General features: G+C 40.0%; 1 protein-coding gene and 1 pseudogene across 1 annotated transcript in view; one reads left to right on the top strand and one right to left on the bottom strand.

The window, feature by feature from the left end:
- Positions 1–232: 232 nt before the first annotated feature.
- SCG3 (secretogranin III) overlaps positions 233–21,531 on the bottom strand; it is a 44,728-nt gene continuing 23,429 nt past the window's right edge. The window contains exons 11-12 of the mRNA XM_090270602.1: positions 7,783–7,863; positions 233–832 (exon numbers count right to left, since the gene is read on the bottom strand). Coding sequence (XP_090126728.1) covers positions 714–832; positions 7,783–7,863 — 200 coding nt within the window. The 3' untranslated portion in view covers positions 233–713. The remainder of the gene's footprint in view (positions 833–7,782; positions 7,864–21,531) is intronic.
- LOC150016486 (COP9 signalosome complex subunit 7a pseudogene) lies at positions 1,433–2,265 on the top strand (annotated as a pseudogene).

Raw genomic sequence — 21,531 nt, 5'->3', positions numbered from 1 at the left:
CTTTATGTGTTGTTTATGACCTCATTTTCTGCTTGGAGAGTACATAGTTATCCCTCTTAATAAACAAAATCAATGTCTGAAAACTCACTAATAGAAAAAGAGTGAGAGTGAGGGGAAATTGTTTAAAAATCCAGCAAATCCTATGCCCATTTTTCAGGTTCCTCTGTGCCATTGGGCCTGAAAGAGAACCTGCAAGAGCAGCCTTAAGAAAAAAAAAAGGCAGGGAGCTTCCTTCAAGTTATAGAGGCTTTGATGAAACGTGAATTTATTTCAACCACAAGGAAACCAGTAGTGAAAAGACATCTTGCAACAGATAAATGCTATGAGGTGCTTTGGTAACCAGCATGCCTTGAAAACAGAACCCCCAATGCTTCAAGGGGTGCTTATATGTGTGACACAGCAGGAAAAAGTTTCAGTTTTAAGGTCAGTCCATTACAGGCTTTTCCAAAGCAACATATCTCTGATTATAAAATGTAAGTCAACAAGAAAAGACGGATTCTATATAGAAAATCTCAGTTTACATACGACTTTACTTCTCAGAGTTTTTGTGGCAAGAAAGCTATGTTTTAACCACTTCTAAAAGGTTAACTACTGTAAGTCCAGCACTTTCTAATAATCCTTGATTCAAAATAACTTTAATCAGAGAATTAGAAGAGTTTTAAGCTATATATTTTCTGAAATAGTGGAAGGACTCCAGGACCTTCTTGCCATTTTTACAGGCTGCTGTAAATACGCTTGATGGCATCGGCTTCTTCCTTATCAAGGATGCCTTTCTCCACATAAGCATCCGTTTGTTGGTTGATGAAGTTCCTCATCTTTGAAAGGTCATAATCTGGAAAACATCATTAGGGCATCATGAGAAAGATTAGGAAAGAACAATCCCATTACAGTGATTTCCATTAACCAAGAGGCGTTTTGTGCTCCTCGTCTTTCATATTGGAAGACATTGTAGGTTTTGGCATTTGTGCAGGATTTTGCAGTTTAAAATCACGTGCATACGTATTATACTAGCTCACCTGCATTCCAGCATCACACCTACTAGGCGTTCAGGTGGGGAGTACTACCCTTATCTGACCACGGAGGGAACAGGCTGGGAGACCAGGACTTCACAAACTTGACTGTTTGTACCTGGGACTCTTGGGAAGTTGCAGATTTGCATTCGGTAGCTCCAAGGTGGGGCCTCAGATTCTGCAAGTATTTTTCTGAATTTAATTTAAACTTTTTTTTCAATTACAGTTGACATTCAATGACATATTAGTTTCAAGTGTACAGCACAGTGGTTTGACATTTATGAAGTGATCACCCCTGATAAGTCTAGTACCCACCTGGCACCATACATAGTACAATATTACTGACTATATTCCTGGCTCCAGAAGATGAAGGTTCCAGCTCCAGGCATCCTGAGCCCAGATGTTCCCAGCTCAGGGCAACCATGAGCGCCAAGGTGAAGGTGACAGGGCAGAACCAGGACAATTTCTGCTCCTGGCCAAGTCGGCCAAGGGCGCAGCGCTGGTCACACTCATCCGCCAGGCGCTAGATGCCCCTGGTGTCTACATGTCTGGGGAACTGCAGGTTATGCCTCTTGTTAGACAGCTGGTGAGAGTGACCTCACTTCCACATCCCACCTTCTCACAGTGTTCACTTACGGAACATATCCTGACTACTTAGCTGAAGCCCAGAATCTTCCCCCACTCACAGAGGCTCAGAAGAATAAGATTTGACACCTACCAGTTGTCAACCTGGCTGCTAAAGTCAAGTGTATCCCATATGCAGTGCTGTGGAAGGCCCTTGCCCTGCGTCATGTGAAGCAGCTGGAAGACCTTGTCATTAAAGCCATGCATGCTGACATGCTTCATAGCTCCCTGGACCAGTGCGAACAGCCGCTGGAGGCTGACAGCAGCACTGTGCGGGACATCCAGCGCCAGGATCTCAGGGCCATTGCCCAAACCCTACAGGAGTGCTGTGTGGTCTGTGAGGTAGTGCTGTCAGGCACTGAGGCAGGTGAGCTGTGCCAACCGGCATAAGGAGCAGCAGCTGGGCCTGAAGCCACAGATTGAGGGAGAGGTCACCAACCTTAAAAAAAACCATTAAAAAAACCATTGAAGTTACTATAGCAGCAGCTGCTGCAGCCACATCTCAGGACCCTGAGCAACACCTGCAGCTGCAGGAACCAGCTGCTGGCACCAACCAGTGCCAGCCCACAGGAAAGCCTCAAAGGGCAAGGGGCTCTGAGGGAGCACCAAGATTTGGTCCAAGTCAAACTGAAGGGACTGATATTTTTTTCCCTGGAGACACGGGGTCCCAGCTGCCTGCCTGCCTGTCCCCAAGGAGTCCTCAAAGAGCCTTCCCATGCCCCTGGCCAGGTGATAATCCTAGGTTCATGGCCTTTCACCTCTCTTTTAGCCCCCATCCCTAGGCATAGATCATGCCTTCTTTGGGGGGAAGTAAGTACAAGTCATGTTTTTGTTGGTACTTTTCGTTTTATGTGGCTTTCTTGTGTGTCCTATTGTCCCCCTCACCCTCCTACCACGCTCTTCCTCCTGTATTTTTAAGAGCCAGCATTTGTCCTCGTCTGTTGTATCTTTGAATGGTGGGGCTGCTGTTTCTCCAGGATTATCCCCATATGTTCCTTGTCCTACCACCCCACCCCTGCATGACTGATCCCCAATTCCTTCTCTCTCTGCACCTGCAGAGCCATAGGGCTCCCACCTTGGTGCCCAACCTGAGAGTTCTGGGAGCCAGTCTGCCATGCTAGGAGTCACTGGACACTTGCATTGGAGAATTCGGTCACACTACAGCTGTTTCCTTTCTGTCCTCCCCTCGGGTCCCAGGAATGCTGCTGCTTCAACGACCCCAGAGCCTAAGAAGGGCAGTCATTGCCTGAGATGTTGAGAGATGGTTCTCTCTTGGCCCTGGCTACTTCAGAAAGCCTGACGGCAATCCTGGAAGCTTTCATACTTCCTTTTGTGAGTTTTGTGGGGAAAGAAAGGGGATTTGTAACATAACACAAAAATAAGTCAGTAACAAGTTTATGTACAAAAAAAAAAACAACAAAACCAAAACAATATTATTGACTGACTCTATTTCCTATGCTGTACTTTACAGCCCCGTGACTATTTTGAAACTGCCAATTTGTACTTTTTAATCCCTTCACCTTTTTTACCCAGCTCCCTAACCCCCTTCCATCTGGCAACCATCAGTTTAGTCTCAGTATCTATGAGTTTATTTGTTTTGACTGTTCATTGTTTTTGGTTTTGCTTTTTAGATTCCACATATAAGTGAAATCATATGGTACTTGTCTTTCACCATCTTATTTCACTTAGCATAATACCCTCTAGGTTTATCCATGTTGGTGCAAATAGTAAGATTTATTTTTTATTTTTTGGCCTGAGTAATATTTCACTGGATATATGTACATATGTACCACATCTTTATCCAATTGTCTGTTGTTGGATACTTAGGTTGCTTTCATATTTGGCTATTGTATATGAAATGTCCTTCTAGCCTTTGTTTTAAAGTCTATTTTGTCTGATATTCTGTATGAGTATTTCTACCCCAGATTTTTTAAAAAATCATTTCCAGTTGCATGAAGTATCTTTTCCCACCCCTTTACTTTCAATCTGTGTCTGTCTTTCAGTCTGAAGTAAGTCTTTTGTAGACAGCATGTGTAAGGGTCCTGTTTTCTTCTCTGTTTAGCCACCTTATGTCTTTTGATTGGAGCATTTCATCCATTTATATTTCAAGTAATTATTGATAGGGATGTAGTTTGTGATTTTATTATTCACATTTTTTATCTTTCTTCTTAAGGAAGTCCCTACATTTCTTGAAATACTGGTTTGGTAGTGATGAACTCCTTTTTCTTGCTGGGTATAGATTCTGCATTTTAAACAAGCTGCCAGGGTATACCGGTGCGGCTAGTCTGGGGATCACACTTAGCATAAGAAGATCTTAAAGCTTGCGTGGTAAAAGTTACGAGCAGAACCAGGTGTTTGACTTTTTGAACTTGTTACCCTGGTTAGTCCCTGTTGAGGTGACAACCCACTTTTACATTTTTTTTCCAAATTAAGAAATATCTTGATTTCCACAGTTTGAATTATATTCATGGAGCAAAGAGCCAAACCATTGCTTCTTTAAGGTGTCTCTGTCCTACTTAAACAAACAAAAACCTATGAAAACCATCAAACTACCCACCAAAAAACAAAGAGACCCCTAGTAAGGAGGCTGTTTGTGGTATCTTTCTGAAGGCTTAAAAAGAAACCCTCATCTTCCCTTGAAAGTTTAACTATTATAGGCCTGTTATTTTAAAAAATAAAATAGACAGAAACATGAAAATCAAATTTAAATTACCCAAATCCTATTAGTCATAGATAACCATTGGTATTTTGTTCTATTGCCTTTTAGGTTTTGAAATATATCTATTTCAACCCAGAATTGAAATCACAGTTGTATTCACAAACTTACAACTAGCTTCTTTCACTTAACTTTACATAGTATTAATATTCTTCATAAATACCACTTTGATGGCTACATGCAATACATCCTATGGAGGTACCAAAATTTATGACATATATCCCTTATGGGTGGGCATATGGGTCTTCCGTGCCATACATTACTTGGGGAAACCCTTCCAGATTGTGAGCCTTGAGCTGACTTCCTTGAGGACAGTGCCATTCATCTTGGTGGTTGTCAGGCCCTGGACCAGAGCCCTGCCTCCTTTCAATTTGTAAAGGGAAAAGAAAAGAAAGAGCGGGGGACAAAGCTTAGAGTATTCCACAGCCCCTTTAGCTAGCTTGGGTCCCTTGGACATCTTTAAGACCCTGCAAGGGGGTTGGGGACTAAGCCTGAAGGACCTCTCTACAAGAATCAGGTGTTTGTCATATCAAGGTGAGTCGAGGCTCAGCAGGAGCTTGTTTCCACCAAGGAGGGCATTTGCTCCTCGCTAAGGCCCAGCCTTAAGGATTAATGGTATTGAGCACTTTGCAATCATCATCTGATCTGCTCCTTGCAAAACCCCATGAGGTTAGCATTAGTATTTCCATTTCAGAGATGAAGAAACAGGACAGAGGAGGTAAGTCACATGTACTCAGGTCGTGGTCGAGTCAGTTTCTGAACTCAGGTCAGTCTGTAGTCACTGCTCTGACCACTCTGCACCCTCTAAGTAGTGAGCATGAAGCACCTAATAGGTACAGAACAATCGTTCAGTAAGTGCTTGGGGCTCTTTGTTGTTGTTTGACTTTCTGTCTCACTCAGGCACAGACTAGAGAACCGCGCTGAATGTGTGTGCACCTCATGAGCTGATTCCTGGTGGCTCACTGGTTCATGCTAATACTCTTCAGACTTGGTTGCAGAGTCAACATCTTTAGTGGGATGAAAGGCAGACTCCCAAGGACAGATGTGAAGAGGTCCAGGTGATTTGAATGGACAAACAGGAAAATACTGTGCTTTCTTTTGAAGTGGAAAAGCTGCATCTTTATGACTTAGCTCTCATTGCATGCCAGGAAAACCATCCTGGTGCAGAGGAAAGGCTGTCCGCTGGTTGTGAGACACACCAGTCTCCACCTTGCTCATCTTAAAGGAGGTTTTAAGGTTCTTAGGCACAAAAGAAATAAGTGCTGTGATTTACTTTCTTTAAAAAAAGGCTGCATAACATGATTTTTATCATCTTCACATTACATGGAACTTCCCTTCCTGGATTTGGGAAGGAGACTCAGGTCCCCCAGCCCCCTGCCAAACAAAGGGCACCAGCAGACATCAAGGAAGTCAGAACTGATGGTAAGACTTTGCACTCACACAGCTACAGCACTACATGGCCCTAGGACCTAGCTCACTACAGGCTTTGAGAGATGACCCAGGTCTAGCTAAGCATGTATGAAGGCTGTGGAGAAAAAGCTCTCTGATTCTGCCTTCAGGAGGGTGTATATTGCATTGCACTACTTCCTGGAGGCATAAGGGAACCTCAAACTCAACCCTGTCATTCTAAGTTTGCTCACAGAACCTTTGAAACACAAGCACCAGAGTTCCATGCTTTTCTAGGTTGGTTGTTACTTGAAGTGAAAGACTGAATTGCAGGATGTTGCTGGTTATGACCAGGAGTTTGAGTCATATGTTAATCAGTGAAAGAAATAACATAAATATTCTAAATTGTTGGACCATGTAATTTACATTAGTTTCAGAATGCATTTTGGCCCCTGTTATTACACTGATTCTAGATGAACATTTTTTAAAATGTTCAAGTCTTCACAGTCATTGATGGCATGATATACTTTTTCTTCCTTAATGATACATTAAACAATGGTGCATTGTTCAATCAATGACAGATCTGATGAAATACAGTTCATGTGAATTTTAATGGAACTGACAACCTGGAAATTCACAATTATGTTGAGCCAAATAAAATGAATACGTGTGAAGACCTGATAATTGTTTCCATCTTGTTCAACTTACAAGACCCCAGACTAAATGCAGCAGAAAATACCTCTTTATCCCACTGTGCTCTATCTATCTCAGTGGTTTGGAAACTTGGCTGCATGGTGGAAAGATGGGGGGTTCAAAAAACGCTGATGTCTGGGTCTTGCCCTTCAAGTTTCTGATTACTGGTGCCCTCTGGGCATCAGGATATATAGAAGCTATGCAAGTGGTTTGAGAAGTCCTGTTCACCTCGTTTTAAAATCATCACTTTGCACCTTCTCTGGCCAGATACCTGGGAATCATACTGGACTCTCCACATAGCTCTTCCCTTCTTTGTTTCCTCTGCCTTGCCCTAGTTTAAGCCCCATTATTTCTGCTCTAGATCTTTGCCTCCTATTTCTCTCCAGCCTTCTAGGGTCTTATTTTTTCAATCTGTAACAACACTACATACCAGATAGATTTCTCAGTTCTTAACTGAGTTCTCAGGGCTTAAGTAAGCCCTAATTTAGGCTTCTCTGGCTAAAACAAACCTCCTTTGCTGGGTGCACAGGCCTGTTCCTGATCCACCAATCTTCCCAGCCCTGTCTGCGTCCACCCCACAGACGCACACTGGGAAACTGAACAGCTCCAGTACTCAAAATGCAGCACTCTCTTTTGTCGCTTTACGTCTTGGTGACCAGGGTTCCCTTTGCTTCCATCTCTCCTCACTTACCTTTCCAGTGAAGGCTTTCACACAGCCCTTCCTCCCAGTGATCTCTGTCTCTGTAAGACATGCCCCCTTCTCTTGCCTCCCTTGCGTCACCACACTGGTCTGGGATAGCTCCAAGCAGGGCCAGGCGTGCTTCACTGATGCTGTGAGCAGCTTGGGGGAGGGTGTGCTGCATTTCATGTGCTTCACATTTCTGGCACTCAGAGTGGAGCCCACTTAGTGCCTTTTTTTGAGTGAGTGACTGCTTTCGTGACTGCCTGCTTTCGTGACTGCTGAGTGCACCTCATATGTGCTTAGAAAATGCCTCTGTTTATAATACTCCAAGAAAATGGGTGTGGGGGGAGTAGACAAAATAAGTTTGGCAAAATGTTGATAATTATTGAAGGTGGGTGATGGACACATAGGGATTCATTATACTATTATCTCTACTTTCGTTTGACATTTTTCATCATAAAATGTCAAAGAAGGGGGAAAATATCTTTGCTTGAAAGCCTGGCTTAAAAAATAAGAGAAATGGAGGTTCTTTTGTGCATTTGAGAAGTGCTAGAATATTTCTGGAATCTGACAGGAGACTTTAGCTTAATTTGATTGTATGAATATTTATTTAAAAAGATCCTCTGAAAAATGGGTGAAGTTTACAATTTATAACCCTACTAAGGCCTTACCTTCTTTATTTCCTTTTTTGTTGTGTTTCTTCAACCACTCAATATTTTTTCTGATGGCTTCCAAATAGGCTTCTGTTTTCCCTGGAAAAGGCAAGAGAACCCATATCAAACACTCATAAAATACCATTGCATCTATTTTTAAAGACTACACTTATGTTTAAAACCATAGACAAAATATTGGAATTATCAAGCATTTGTGAGGTGGGGTCCCTAATGAGGTACTGTGCATATTTGTGTGTGTGTGGGGGGAGGGGTGTCAAGGAGAATGGGTGGGGATAAGATTCTAGGAGGCAGGACAAAGCTGGTAAGTGTCAAGGACCCATTATCCCCCTATACGAATAACTGTAGTTTGATATCCTGGCAGAGAAATATTTGGATTTAATTCACTGGATAGATGGGTCATTATAATTCTTAGATTGGGTCATTTATGGTTAGGGATGGTTCTCCCAAACCGAGGAGAATTGTCAGGTCAAGACCTGAATCAGAGTGGCAGATACTATCTATCACTAAATAAGTGATAATAAGTAAGTCTAAATTGTGACTTTGTGTAAGCTGTTATGCAAGTCTTCAGCTCAATTCTGGTAGGGAGTGTGTAAAAACTCAGATAAAGAGGCAACCAGACCTCATTTCAAGGTTTGAATGGTGAACCTTATAACTCATTCTAGTAAAACCCCCCTGGATGTAAAACATTCTCTGATGGGCCTCAGCTGTGGTAGGAGAATACCTGGCATCACTGAACTACCTGTTGTTTGATAGCCTTTATGTGCCTTCTTACTTGCAAATCAGCATTATTATCAACCTAGAGAAGAGGAAGCTAAGGCACAGGGAGACTAAGTGACTTGGCTGAGGTCACACAGGAAATAACAGAGCTGTAATTTGGACTCTGATCTTGCCAAGTTTCTGCTACATGAACCATTTTGAAAAACTGCACCTTTATTCAGACATGAACACTAATGTATCCCTGTTCTGTCTCAAAGAAATCAATCATCCCCTTAACCAAGTGAGGTCCCTAATGCTCAGACTGTCTACACCAAGAGACCAGAGGGTATGAAGAGTACTGGATGGCCTAAAAAAAGAGGCTTTCAAAGTGCAGGGCCTCTGCAAAAGTAAGGGGATGCCAGGGTTTAGTGTGGTGACCTCCTATTCTGAGCCCCTTTGAGTCCTATTACCCTTAGTCTACTGCCTAGAGTTTTTGGTTGAACTAGCTGTACTGTGTGCTTTTAACGGGCCAGGAGCTGTGCATTGTGCTCCAAAATGCATTATTTCTTTTATTCTTCACCTTTTAAGGCATTACTATTTCATCCCCATTTTAAAGACAAAGAAACTAAGGCATAGACAGATAAAAAGTAACATGCCAAAGATCACATGGCTAGTAACTAGTAGATTCAGGTTTGAACATGGGTACATCTGACTATACAGTCCATTAACAGTACTCTGCCTTAAGATTTGACAATATTCTGAGGATCCAAGATGGCAGCAGAGTAGGTGGATGTTACACTCAACTCCCAGGAGCAAACTGGAATTACAACTAAAATATAGAGCAATCCACTTAATAACCATCTGAAGATTAGCTGAACAGAAGTCTTAGAACAAAGGATTTAGAGAAGAAGCCACATCAATACTGATAGGAAGGACAGAGTCTCAAAAAAGGCTGGCCCTGCTCACACAGACTGTGGCTGAGATCCTGGAGGGGTATCTCAGCTGCAAGGTTCCCCCTGAGAAGTGTGAAGTCTCAATCCCAAGCCAGGCTCCCCAACCCAGAGTACCAGGTGCCCACGTAACATTCGGCTGTGAAAATCAGTGGGGATTATGTCTGCTAGGGAGAGACAAGAGTCTGCTAGAGACACAGATGGCCTCTTAAAAGAGCCAGTACACAAAATCTCATTCACAGCCACTCTCTCTGGGCTCTGGCGAATGGTGGGTGGAACAGACTAGAGTTGTGTGAGGAGAGACGGGGGTTTGTGGCTTGGGAAGAGAGCTAAAGAAACAGCTGCCAGGATCCCTGTGTTGAGTCCCTCTCCCACACCACAGATGCCATCTTTCTTGGGTGGAGCACTCCCCTCCATACAGAATCAGCATGAAGGAATGTAATAGCTTTGCCCTCCTGACTCCTGGTGGCCCTTCAGAATGTGAGACAAACTGAGTTGTGTGGCTATGGGACAGGGAGCACTCCCCTCCACCTTCCCCAAAGCCTGACTGGTCCCTCCCCCTCACAGGAGATTCAGCAGCCCCACCCTCCTGACTCCCTGTGGCTCCACCTGGCTGAGACTGAGCTCCTGGCAGGGTCAGGACAGACTCAGTTGTGTAGTTCTGGAACAGGGCCATTTTCCCCCTGCACGTATGACCAATGCAGATCCTCCATTCGCATGGTCAAATATTGGTCTGTTTGGGCCTGATACACTCTGCTGGCCTCACCCTGATGGCTCCCTGAGACCATGCCCCATCACAAAGGTATGTGAGCACCCAGTGCATGGCAGCTAGACTTGGTATATCCTAGGACATTTGCTGAGTGACCTGACACCCACACTGGCACTGAGCTTGAATATATATTGATCTGATAAATACCACTCACCCATACCTAATGACCGAGAACCTACCTTATGCTACTTGGGTATTGCCAGAGGCTCCTTCAGTGACTGAGTCTAACAGGCAGCCAGAAGGTGGAGAAAGGCAGAGGGAGATCTTGAGGTGCCTTGGGACTTTTGCTGACTTGCCCCTGGGCCTGGTACTGGTAAAAATGGACCTTGATGCACAGCATGGTCTTTTGGCACACATCCAGGTCCAGCAGAGGCAGCCACAAACTGTGGATCACTACAAACAGGTTGCCTAGCACCAGTTACAAGCAGCATCTGACAGTGGTCTGCACCAGAGTCTCTCCTAAGAAGCCCTAGAACGAAAACACCTAGTGGCCAGCTTCAGACAACAGAGTAGGATCCAATTATCTTCACAAGCAGCATATCCAAAGGGAGACCTTGAGAGGTGCCAAACCCTGCTGAGGCAAATTCCAGTTTGTGTAGTCAGGACCTGCACAGCAGCTTGTACACTGTGTTCAGAGTTCATCGTCACTGTCAGCCAGTCTGAGGGTTGACCCCATGCATGAATAGGCTAATAGCAATGAAGATCCAATTACAACAGGAGGGCTCATGTAACCTACACAAGGGACATTCTGGAGCTTCGAGCTCAAGTAATCAAGGAGATTGTACCACTGGGTCCCATAGGACACCTACTACACAAGGCCACTCTACCAAGACTGCAAGACATAGCAGATCTATCTTATATACAGAAACAAACACAAAGAGGCAGCCAAAATAAGAATGCAAAACAAACAAACAAAAGCCCTAAATGAAAGTACAGGATATATCTCCAGAAAAAGCTAAGTGAAATGGAAGCAAGCAATTGATCGAATATAGATATAAAAGACAATCAAGGCCCTGGTGGGTGTGGCTCAGTCGGGCATCATCCAGCAAAGCGAGATATTGCCAATTCAATTCCCAGTCAGGGCACAAGCTTGGGTTGCAGGTTCGGTCTCAAGCCAGGGTGTGTATGGAAGGCAACCAGTTAATGTTTCTCTCTCACATCAATACTTCTCTCTCTCTTTTTCTCTCTCCCTTCCCCTCTCTCTAAAAAAGAAAGTAAACAAAACATTTTAAAAATGCTCAAGGAACTTAGTGAGATCTTCAACAAAGACACGGCAAGCATAAAACAAAACACAGAAACTATAAAAAAGAATCAGTCAGAAATGAAGAGTACAATATTTGAAATAAAGAATACACTAAAAGAAATAAAGAGTAGGTTGGATAAAGCAGAAGATCAAATCAGTGATTTGGAAGAGAAGGTAGCAAAAAACACCCAATCAGAGCAGAAAAAAAGAAAAAGGAATGTAAAACTATGAGGTTACTTTAAGGGACCCTTGGGCCAACATGAAGTGACATAAAATCTGTATATAGGGGTACCAGAAGGAGAAGAGAGAGCAAGAGATCAAGAACGTATTTGAAGAAATAATGACTGAAAGTTTCCCTATCCTGGTGAAGGAAAAAGACACACAAGTCCAGGAAGCACAGAAAGTCCCAAACGACATGAACCCAAATAGGCCCACACCAAGACACGTACTTAAAGTCGCAAAGGTTAAAGACAAAGAGACGATCTTAAAAGCAGCAAGAGAAAGACAGTTAGTTAGCTACAAGGGAGCTCCTATAAGACTGTCATCTGATTGCTCAATGGAAACATTTCAGGCTAGAAGGGATTGGCATGAAATATTCAAAGTGATGAAAAGCTAGAACCTACAACCAAGACTCCTTTACTCAGTAAGACTGTAGTTTAAAATTGAGGAAGAAATAGAGCTTCCCTGACAAGAAAAAGATAAAGGAGTTTGTTACCACCAAACTAGTATTAAAAAAATATTAAAGGGCTTGCTTTAAGAAGAAAAAGAAGAAGAAAAAAAAAAATAAACAAATAGAGGAACATAGTTAAAAAATAAATTGGCAATAAATACATACCTATCAATAATTGCTTTAAATGTAAATGGCTTAAAAGCTCCAATTAAAAAGTATAGAATAGCAAATGGATAAGAAAACAAGGCCCATATACAAGATCTGACAAGGAAAAGTCCAGCCATTGTTAATATAACAAGAATGGTTTGTGCTACATCAATGTAACCTGGCAGCCAAGGAGAGTGTAACAGAGTGTGCATATGTGAACAATGACAACTTCACTGTACTAGCCAGTGGGGGCAGTAGACGCTGTTGAGTGAGCCTGTGTACTGTGTGGCCATCGCGTTCAAAATGAATGGGTGAGCCCTGGCTGCTGTGGCTCAGGAGATTGAGCATCGGCCTGCAAGCCAAGTGTTGCTGGTTCGATTCCCAGTCAGGGCATATGACTAGGTTGCACGCCAGATCCCCAGTTGGGGGCACAAGTGAGAGGCAACCGCACAGTGATGTTTCTCTCCTTCTCTTTCTCCTTTCCCCTTTCCACTCTCTCTAAAATAAATAAACAAACAAACAAATAAATAAATAAAATAAAATGCAGTCGGTCAATGGAGCTTAGTAGTGATGATGAAGAAAAAAAAACATTACTTAAAAAAAACAAACAAAAAAAACCCCCCAAAAACCAAAAACCAAAATGAATGAGTGAGTAGAGCAAGGAATCTACATCAAATTTTGCATTAAGCTTAAACATTCCTCCACGGAATCTATTCAGATGATTTAGAAGGCCTCAGTCATGGGCAACTAGTGATGGACAGCTTCATTACAACAATGAACCTGCTCATGCATCATGTCTCATGAAGTTTTTTTTGCAAAACATCAAATCACCCAGGTGACTCAGCCCTACTACAGCCCATATTTGGTGCCCTGCGACTTATGGCTTTTCACAAAACTAAAATCACTTTGAAAGGGAAGAGATTTCAGACGGTTAATGAAATTCAGAAATATACAACAGGGCAGCTTGTAGCAATTGGGAGAACCATGAGAGGTCCCAGGGTGCATCCTTTGAAGGGGACTGAGGTGTCATTGTCCTATGTACAATGTTTCTTGTATCTTCTTCAATAAACATCTCTATTTTTCATATTACATGGCTGGATATCTTCTGGACAGATCTCATATATGCTCTCTACAAGAGACCTAACTCAGAATGAAACATACACATATTATAAAAGTAAAGGAATGGAAAAAGATATTTCATGCAAATGAAAATTAAAAAGCTGGGGTATTTATATTTATATCTGACAAAATAGACTTTAAAACAAAAGCTATAGTAAGAGACAAAAATGCACTACATAATTATAAAGGGAGCAATTCATCTAAAGAATCTAACTCTTGTAAACATTTTTGCATCTAACTTAGGAACACCCAAATATGTAAAGCAAATTTTCATGCACATAAAGGGATAGACTGACAGTAGTACAGTCATACTAGGGGATTTTAACACTCCAATGACATCAATGGATAGATCTGCCCAACAGAAAACCACCACCACCAACAACAACAACAAAAAAACAGTGGCCTTAAATGACACAATAGACCAGATGGATTTAATTGATATCATCAAAGAATTTTACCCAAAAGCAGCAGGATACACATTCTTTTCAAGTGCACATGGAACATTTTCTAGGATATAGCACATGTTAGGACACAAAACAAGTCTCAATAAACTTGAGAATATTGTAATCATATCAAGCATCCTGACCATAATGCTATGAAACTAAAAATCAATCATAAGAAAAAAAACTGAGAAACACATGAAGACATGGAGTCTAAACAACATGTGACCAAACAGTGAATGGGTTAACACTGAGATCAGGAAGAAATCAAAAGATACCTTAAAACAAATGAAAATGATAACATAACACAAAAATCTATGGGACACAGTGAAAGAAGTCCTAAGAGGGAAGTCCACAGCATTACAAGCCAACCTCAAAAAACAAGAAAAATCTCAAGTAAACAATATAACTTGACACTTAAAGGAACTAAAGAAAGTGCAACAATCAATCCCAAAGTGAGTAAAAGAAAGAAAATAATAAATATTGGAGCAGAAATAAATGAAATAAGAGTCTAAAAAACAATACAAAATATCAATAACACCAAGAGCTGTGTTTTTGAAAAAACAAAAAAGATTAATAACTTTTAACCAGACTCATCAAGAGAAAAAGAGGACCCAAATAAATAAAAATAGAAATATAAGAAAAAAAGTAACAACTGACACCAAAGAAATATAAAGAATTGTAAGAAAATATTATGAACAACTGTATGCCAACAAATTGGACAATCTGCATGAAATGGACAATTCCTAGAAATATACAGTCTTCCAAAACTAAATCAGGAAGAATCAGAATTTCTGACTAACAGATCTCAACTAGTGAAACTGAAGCAGTAATTTTAAAAAACTCATGATAAATAAAAGTTCTGGACCAGATGGCTTCACAGGTGAATTTTACCAAATATTCAAAGAAGAGGTAAAACCTAACCTTCTAAAACTACTCCAAAAAGTTCAAGAGGAGGGAAGACTCCCAAGCTCATTTTACAAGGCCATAATTTTCCTAATTCCAAAACCGGACAAAGACATTACAAAGAAAGAAAATTTATACCAATATCCTTAATGAACATAGATGCTAAAATCCTCAACAAAATATTAGCAAACCAGATCCAGCAATACATTAAAAAGATCATACACCGTGGATCAAGTGGGATATATTCTGGGGATGCAAGGTTGGTACAATATCTGCAAATAAATAAATGTGATACACCACTTAAACAAAATCAAGGATAAAAACCACATGATTATATCAATAGATGCAGAAAAAGGCATATGACAAAATCTAGTATTCTTTTATGATAAAAACTCTCAGCAAAGTGGGAATAGAGGGAACATACCTCAATGTAATAGAGACCATATATGACAAACCCACAGCCGACATCATACTCAGTGGGTAAAACTACAAGTATTTTCCTTAAGATCAGGAACAAGACAAGGATGTCCACTTTCACCTCTCTTATTCAACATAGTACTGGAAGTCTTAACCACAGCAACAGACCAAAGAAGAAATAAAGGCATCCAAATTGGAAAGGAAGAAGTAAAACTGTAATTATTTGCATATGAAATGATATTGTATATAGAGAACCCTAAAGATTCCACACAAAAAAAACTACTAGAAATGACTAATGAATTCAGTAAAGTAGCAGGATAAAAAATAAATATGCAGAAATCAGTTACATTTTCATAGACCAATAATGAACTATCAGAAAGGGAAACTAAGATAACAATCTCATTTACAAATGCATAAAAAACACCTAAGAATAAATTTAACCAAGGCTGTAAAAGACCTGTACTGGAAAATTATAAGGCACTGAAGAAAGAAACTGAAGAATATATAATTAAGTGGAAGCATATACTGTATTCATCGGTAGGAATAATTAACATCATGAAATTGTCCTTACTACCCAAAGCAATCTGTAGATTCAACGCAATTCTTATCAAGATACCAATGGCTTATTTTATAGAACTAGAACAAATATTCCAAAAATTTTATATGCAAGCACAAAAGACCCTGAATAGCCATAGCAATCTTGAGAAAGAAGAACAAAGTTGGAGGAATCATGCTACATAATATCAAACTATACTACAAAGCCATAGTAATCAAAACAGCATGGTACTAGCATAAAAACAGCCATACAGATCAATGGAAGAGAATAGAGAGCCCAGAAATAAACCCACGTATTTATGGTCAATTAATATTTGATAAAAGAGGCAAGAACACACAATGGGGTAAAGATAGTCTATTCAGTGAATGGTGTTGGGAAAATTGGACAGATACATGCAAAAAAAAAAAAAAAGAAAGAAAGAAAGAAACTAGACCACCTTCTTACACCATACACAAGAACAAACTCAAAATGGATTAAAGACTTAATATTAGATTTGAAATCATAAAAGTTCTAGAAGGAAACATAGGTAGTAAAATCTCAAAAGTTTCTTGTAGCAATATTGTTTCTGATTTACCTCCTGGGCAAAGGAAACAAAAGTAAAAATAAACAAATGGGACTACATCAGACAAAAAAGTTTTTGCATAGCAAAGAAACCAACAACAAAATGAAAAGACAACACACTGAATGGGAGAACATATTCACCATGATACATCTGATGCCCAAAATTTACAAATAACTCATAAAACTCAACCACCCCCCAAAAATCAATTAAAAATGAGCAAAGAAAAAAAATTGGCAGATGACCTGAATAAACACTTCTCCAAAGAAGACATACAGATGGCCAAAGGATATATGAAAAGATGCTCAGTGTCACTAATCATCAGAGAAATGCAAATTAAAACCACAATGAGATATCACCTCACACTTGTCAGAATGGTTATTATCAACAAATCAACAAACAACAGGTGTTGATGAGGATAATGAGAAAAGAGAACCCTAGTGCACTGGTTGGTGGGAATGCAGACTGGTGCAGCCACTGTGGAAAACAGTATGCAGTTACCTCAAAAAATTAAAAATGGAACTATCTTATGATCCAGCAATTCCAATTCTTGGGAATATATCTAAAGAAACCCAAAACACTAATTTGAAAGAACATATGTACCCCTATGTTCCTTGCAGCATTATTTACAATAGTCAAGATTTGGAAGCAGCCCAAGTGCCCATCAATAGATGAGTGGTAAAAAAGCTGTGGTACATTTACACAATGGAATACTACTTGGCTGTAAAAAAGAAGGAAATCTTACTTTTTGCAACAGCATGGATAGACCTAGAGTGTATTGTGCTAAGTGAAATAAGTCAGTCAGAGAAAGACAAGTACCATATAATTTCACTTATATTTGGAATCTAATGAAAAAAATAAACTAACAAACAAAATGGAAACAGACTGATGGTTGCCAAAAGGGAGAGGGGTTGGGCACTGGGTGAAAAAGGTGAAGGGTTAAGAAGTACATTTGGTAGTTATAATACAGCAGTCCCTCTCTATATTGCGGTTCAGTTATCGTGGCCTCACTGTATCATGGGATTTTGAAAAATATTGTATTTATTTATCGCAGATTTTTCGCTATGTCGCGGGATTTTGCGGTACTGTATACGTATGTTGTTAAAGTTACGTAGGTTTAAGAGTGTAGAATATGCTTAAGAACATAAGTAGTGTTTATAAAAGTGTGGAAAAGATTAATAAGGGACTGGGAAAGGTTAATAAGGGATTGGGAATGTTTTATAAGTGTGTGGGAAGGGTTTATAAAGTCTTAAAATATATAAATACTAAAATAAATGTAAGGTTCCTACTTCGCGGATTTTCACTTATTGTGGGGGCGGGGGGCTGTGTCTAGAACGTAATACCCGTGATAAGTGAGGGAATACTGTATAGTCACCAGGATGTAAAGTACAGCATAGGAAATATAATCAATAACATAGAAATAACTATGTATGGTACTAGGTGGGTACTGGAAATATCAGGGGGATCACTTTGTAGAGTGTATGATTGTCTAACTACTGTGGTGTTAGAGTAAAATAATACAAAGTAATATTGAATGTAAACTGTAATTTAAAAATATTTTTAAAAATTAAAAACATTTAGAAAACTGCAGATGCTCTGTGGGACATCTACAAGGACCTAAAAAGTCTGTGACTACTGAGTTCTAGGCTGTAGAAATTAAAAAACTACAATGTGATTAGCAAAAAGAAAGAAAGAAAAATATTTGACAACGTTCCAAATTCTCCCTCTGCATTTACCTAGATGGCTTCCTAAGAATCTACTTCCTGACCATATAAGCCCACTCCTGCCTTACCACTGGGGCTCCCCATTACCTGAATCCCAAAGAAGCACTGAGAAGCTCTTGTACAAAAAGTAAACTAGAGAAAAGATCTGCAGTTTTTAGCTCCTATTTGCTTCAATTGCTTCTGTAGGGAAAGCTTTGATTTCAGTATCTTGTTCTCAAGAATGTTAGAGCATGTGAAAGACCAACATCCCCATTACTAGTGTTATACAATCACAGAACAAATAATAGAGATTTTCATTTTCTGTTGCTTGTTTTTTGAGAAAAGCAACTGTACTTGGTAACATAAAAAAAAACACTGTTCTCTATTTCAAATTAATTCTGTTAGAAAAGGCATTTTGAACAAGAAAAGAAATCTTAGTGTACACTATTTCTAAAGAATGTAACTTCATTATTTTTAAAGAGTTTAAATCAAATTAGTGGCGGCTTGCTTTAATGAATAGATAATAATTTGTTATGAGCACAGGTATTCAGGGTTTCTGAAACTTTTGAGAATGTATAAAAATAGTCTCATTCTTTAAGTAATTTTAAGCATTCTCCCTAAAATCTTATCTATGATATGATATCATAATGTGGAAAGCTTATCTGAGAAAAGGAAAACCAGAGTTTAGATTCTGTCTAAAGACTGTATTAAGAATTCTAAATTAGCAAAGTGAAAAATAAACATCAAATTTTTGCCACAGTGTAGCAGACATTGGTGATTCTTTACTGTCGTGCCTCCCTTATTCACATGTGCCAATAGAGGGGCCCCTAACAGATGATGGACAAAATCGATAAAACCTCCAGCTTCCTTGTCTAAGCCCCAACTGTCCACAGCTGAATCCCTCTCCTTAACACACCTTCTTTTGGCCTCTTTCCCTTCCGTGTGTCATGCACATATTCTGCTGGTACTGCTTCCTGGAGTCACCACCCAATTCAACTACTTGACTTCAAATCTTTCTTACAGGGTTTGCTTTGGAGGGAACCAAAATTAAGACAATTTGATATAGGAAAATCAGCATCATCTTTTAAGGTTGCTTTTTGCTCAGGAACCAATTACCTGTAAAAATGATGTTGAATTTATGAAATGAATGAAAAGTAATTTTATTCACTATATTGACATTATTAAACCACCACAAAGTGGGTTTACTGCAACTTAAATGAAACTAGACTGCCATCCATTAAAAAAATGTACTATACAACTTCCAGCCAAGATTGAGGCTTAGACTGACACGCTTGGTCTCCCTCCACAACTAAGTAGGAATACAACTACCTCAAAACCAAAGATAACCAGAAATTCCAGAAAATAAAACTACATGGAAGCCCAACGTATGAAGTTATAAACCAGTGGTGCTTGTCTGGATGGGTAGGAGGGGCGAAAATCGGAGTGGAAAGGTTGGGCGGTGCTGTCTGTGGTAGCAGCAGGGATAGCGGTGGGACTGAGAGAAACGCCAGGGGAGCAATCCGGGCTGCAGTTGAGACCCATCAGCTCTTGATTACAACGCTGGGGACGGCAGACCCCCCCATTGCCTTGGATGGTGAGGCCCAGAGAGCATGGGGATGGAGGACGATCTCTCAGCAGGGAGTAACAGCACGAATCCATCTTGGACCCCCGCCCCTACACAAAGCGCCACAGTGCGGCAAAAAAGATCCCCGGGTAGTGACGAGTGCACGGGGCTCTGCCCCCTATAGCCTGCCTAGGAAGCAAAGCTAAACACAAAACTGTCAGAATGAAGCAGACCATGATTGAAATCCAGGTGACGCAGCTCACCAGACAGCAGATGAGGGACCTGATCGATGAACAAATAGGAAATCTTTCTGAGGCTAAGTTCAGAGCTATAGTCATAAGGTGGTTTACAGAATTAACAAAAGATTTGGAAGAAGATGGGGAAGGAATGAAAGCTACTCATACTGAAATGAACGAAAACACATAAGAGACAAGTGGTGAGGAAATGAAAACCAGATATCAAATCAACAAATCGGAACATAGGGAAGGAACAAACAGTCAACCAGTGCAGAGAGAGGAAACAAAAAGTAAAGAATGTGAGGAGAGGCTCAGAAACCTCTGGGACAGCTATAAGTGAACGACCATTTGCTTTGCCAGAGGGTGAAGAAGAACTAGAAACTGAAAAATTATGTGAAAAAATAATGAAGCAGAACTTCCTGAACTTGGGGAAGGAAATAAGACTTATAGGTCCAGGAAGCACAGAGAGTTCCAGAAAAACTGGACGCAAGGAGAACCACTCCAAGACACATTATAATCAAATTGTCAAAAATTAAAGATAAAGAGAGAATCTTAAAAGCAGCAAGAGAGAAGAAAAGAATCATGTACAAAAGGGTCCCAATTAGACTATCAACTGATTTCTCAAAGGAAACCCTGCAGGCAAGAAGGGACTGGCAAGAAATATTGAAAGTAATGAAAATCAAAAACCTACAACCATGAATACTCTATCCAGCAAAACTGTCATTCAGAATAGAAGGGCAGAGTAAGTGCTTCCAGGACAAAGTAAAACTGAAGGAGTTCATTAGATCCAAACCACTATTATATGAGATGTTAAAGGGACTGGTTTAGAAGGAGGATCAAAACTATGAACATTAAAATGAAAACTGCATCACAACAACCAATAATGGAAGCTAGGAAATCGAAACAAAGGCAAACTAAGTAGGCAATGAGAGTGGAAAAAGAACTATAGGTATGGGGAACATATTGGAGGGAGGTCAGCAGGGAGGGGGAAGGGGGGGGAGATGGTACAGGAATTAAGAAGCATAGTAGAAGAGAATGGAGTAGACAGGAAGAGGTTGAGAAGAACTATATGCACAACCAATGGGCATGGACTAAAAAGGGGGGGACAACTGGAGGGGGGGGTCACTGGGTGGAGGGGAGCAGAGGGAAAAGAAATTGGGACAACTGTAACAGCATAATCAATAAAACATATTAAAAGAAAATAAAAGCCAAAGAGTTTGCAGCAAAAAAAAAACACAAAAAACAAAAAACACAAAAGAAAAACAAACTATTATATTGTGGATCAGAACATATATAATTAGGAAGTTTCTCTAATTTAATAGACCCCCCCCCAATCAACTTCATTCTCCCTTTTCTGCTTTATTTTTATCCATAGCACTTATCACTTTCTATAATATCATGTACTTTAGGTTGTTTGTTTCTTCCCTTAGACATATTTCTTGTTTGCTGATGTATTCCCATGCCTTGAATAGAGCCTGACTCATAGTTGGCTCTCAATAAATATTAGTGGAATGAGTGAATAGATATAAAAGCTTTTTACATAGTAGCCAAATTATAATCTGAAAATTACTTGGTGAGCATGGAATCAAAAGTAGAGAAAATACAATTTTTAAAGTGTAAATGGTTAGATTTCTTTCATTTCTTTATTAAAAAAACTATTTGAAAGGCTTGAAATTTAATGAATTCTGAATTTAAATGATGATCATATCAGAAATATTTTAAATACCTATGAATGTGCTAGACATACTATATCCATATGTCATTTAATCTT

This window comes from Furipterus horrens, unplaced genomic scaffold, assembly GCF_987537825.1.
Source record: "Furipterus horrens unplaced genomic scaffold, mFurHor1.1.pri manual_scaffold_3, whole genome shotgun sequence".
NCBI lineage: Eukaryota > Metazoa > Chordata > Mammalia > Chiroptera > Furipteridae > Furipterus > Furipterus horrens.
This window is presented reverse-complemented; position numbering and strand designations above follow the sequence as displayed.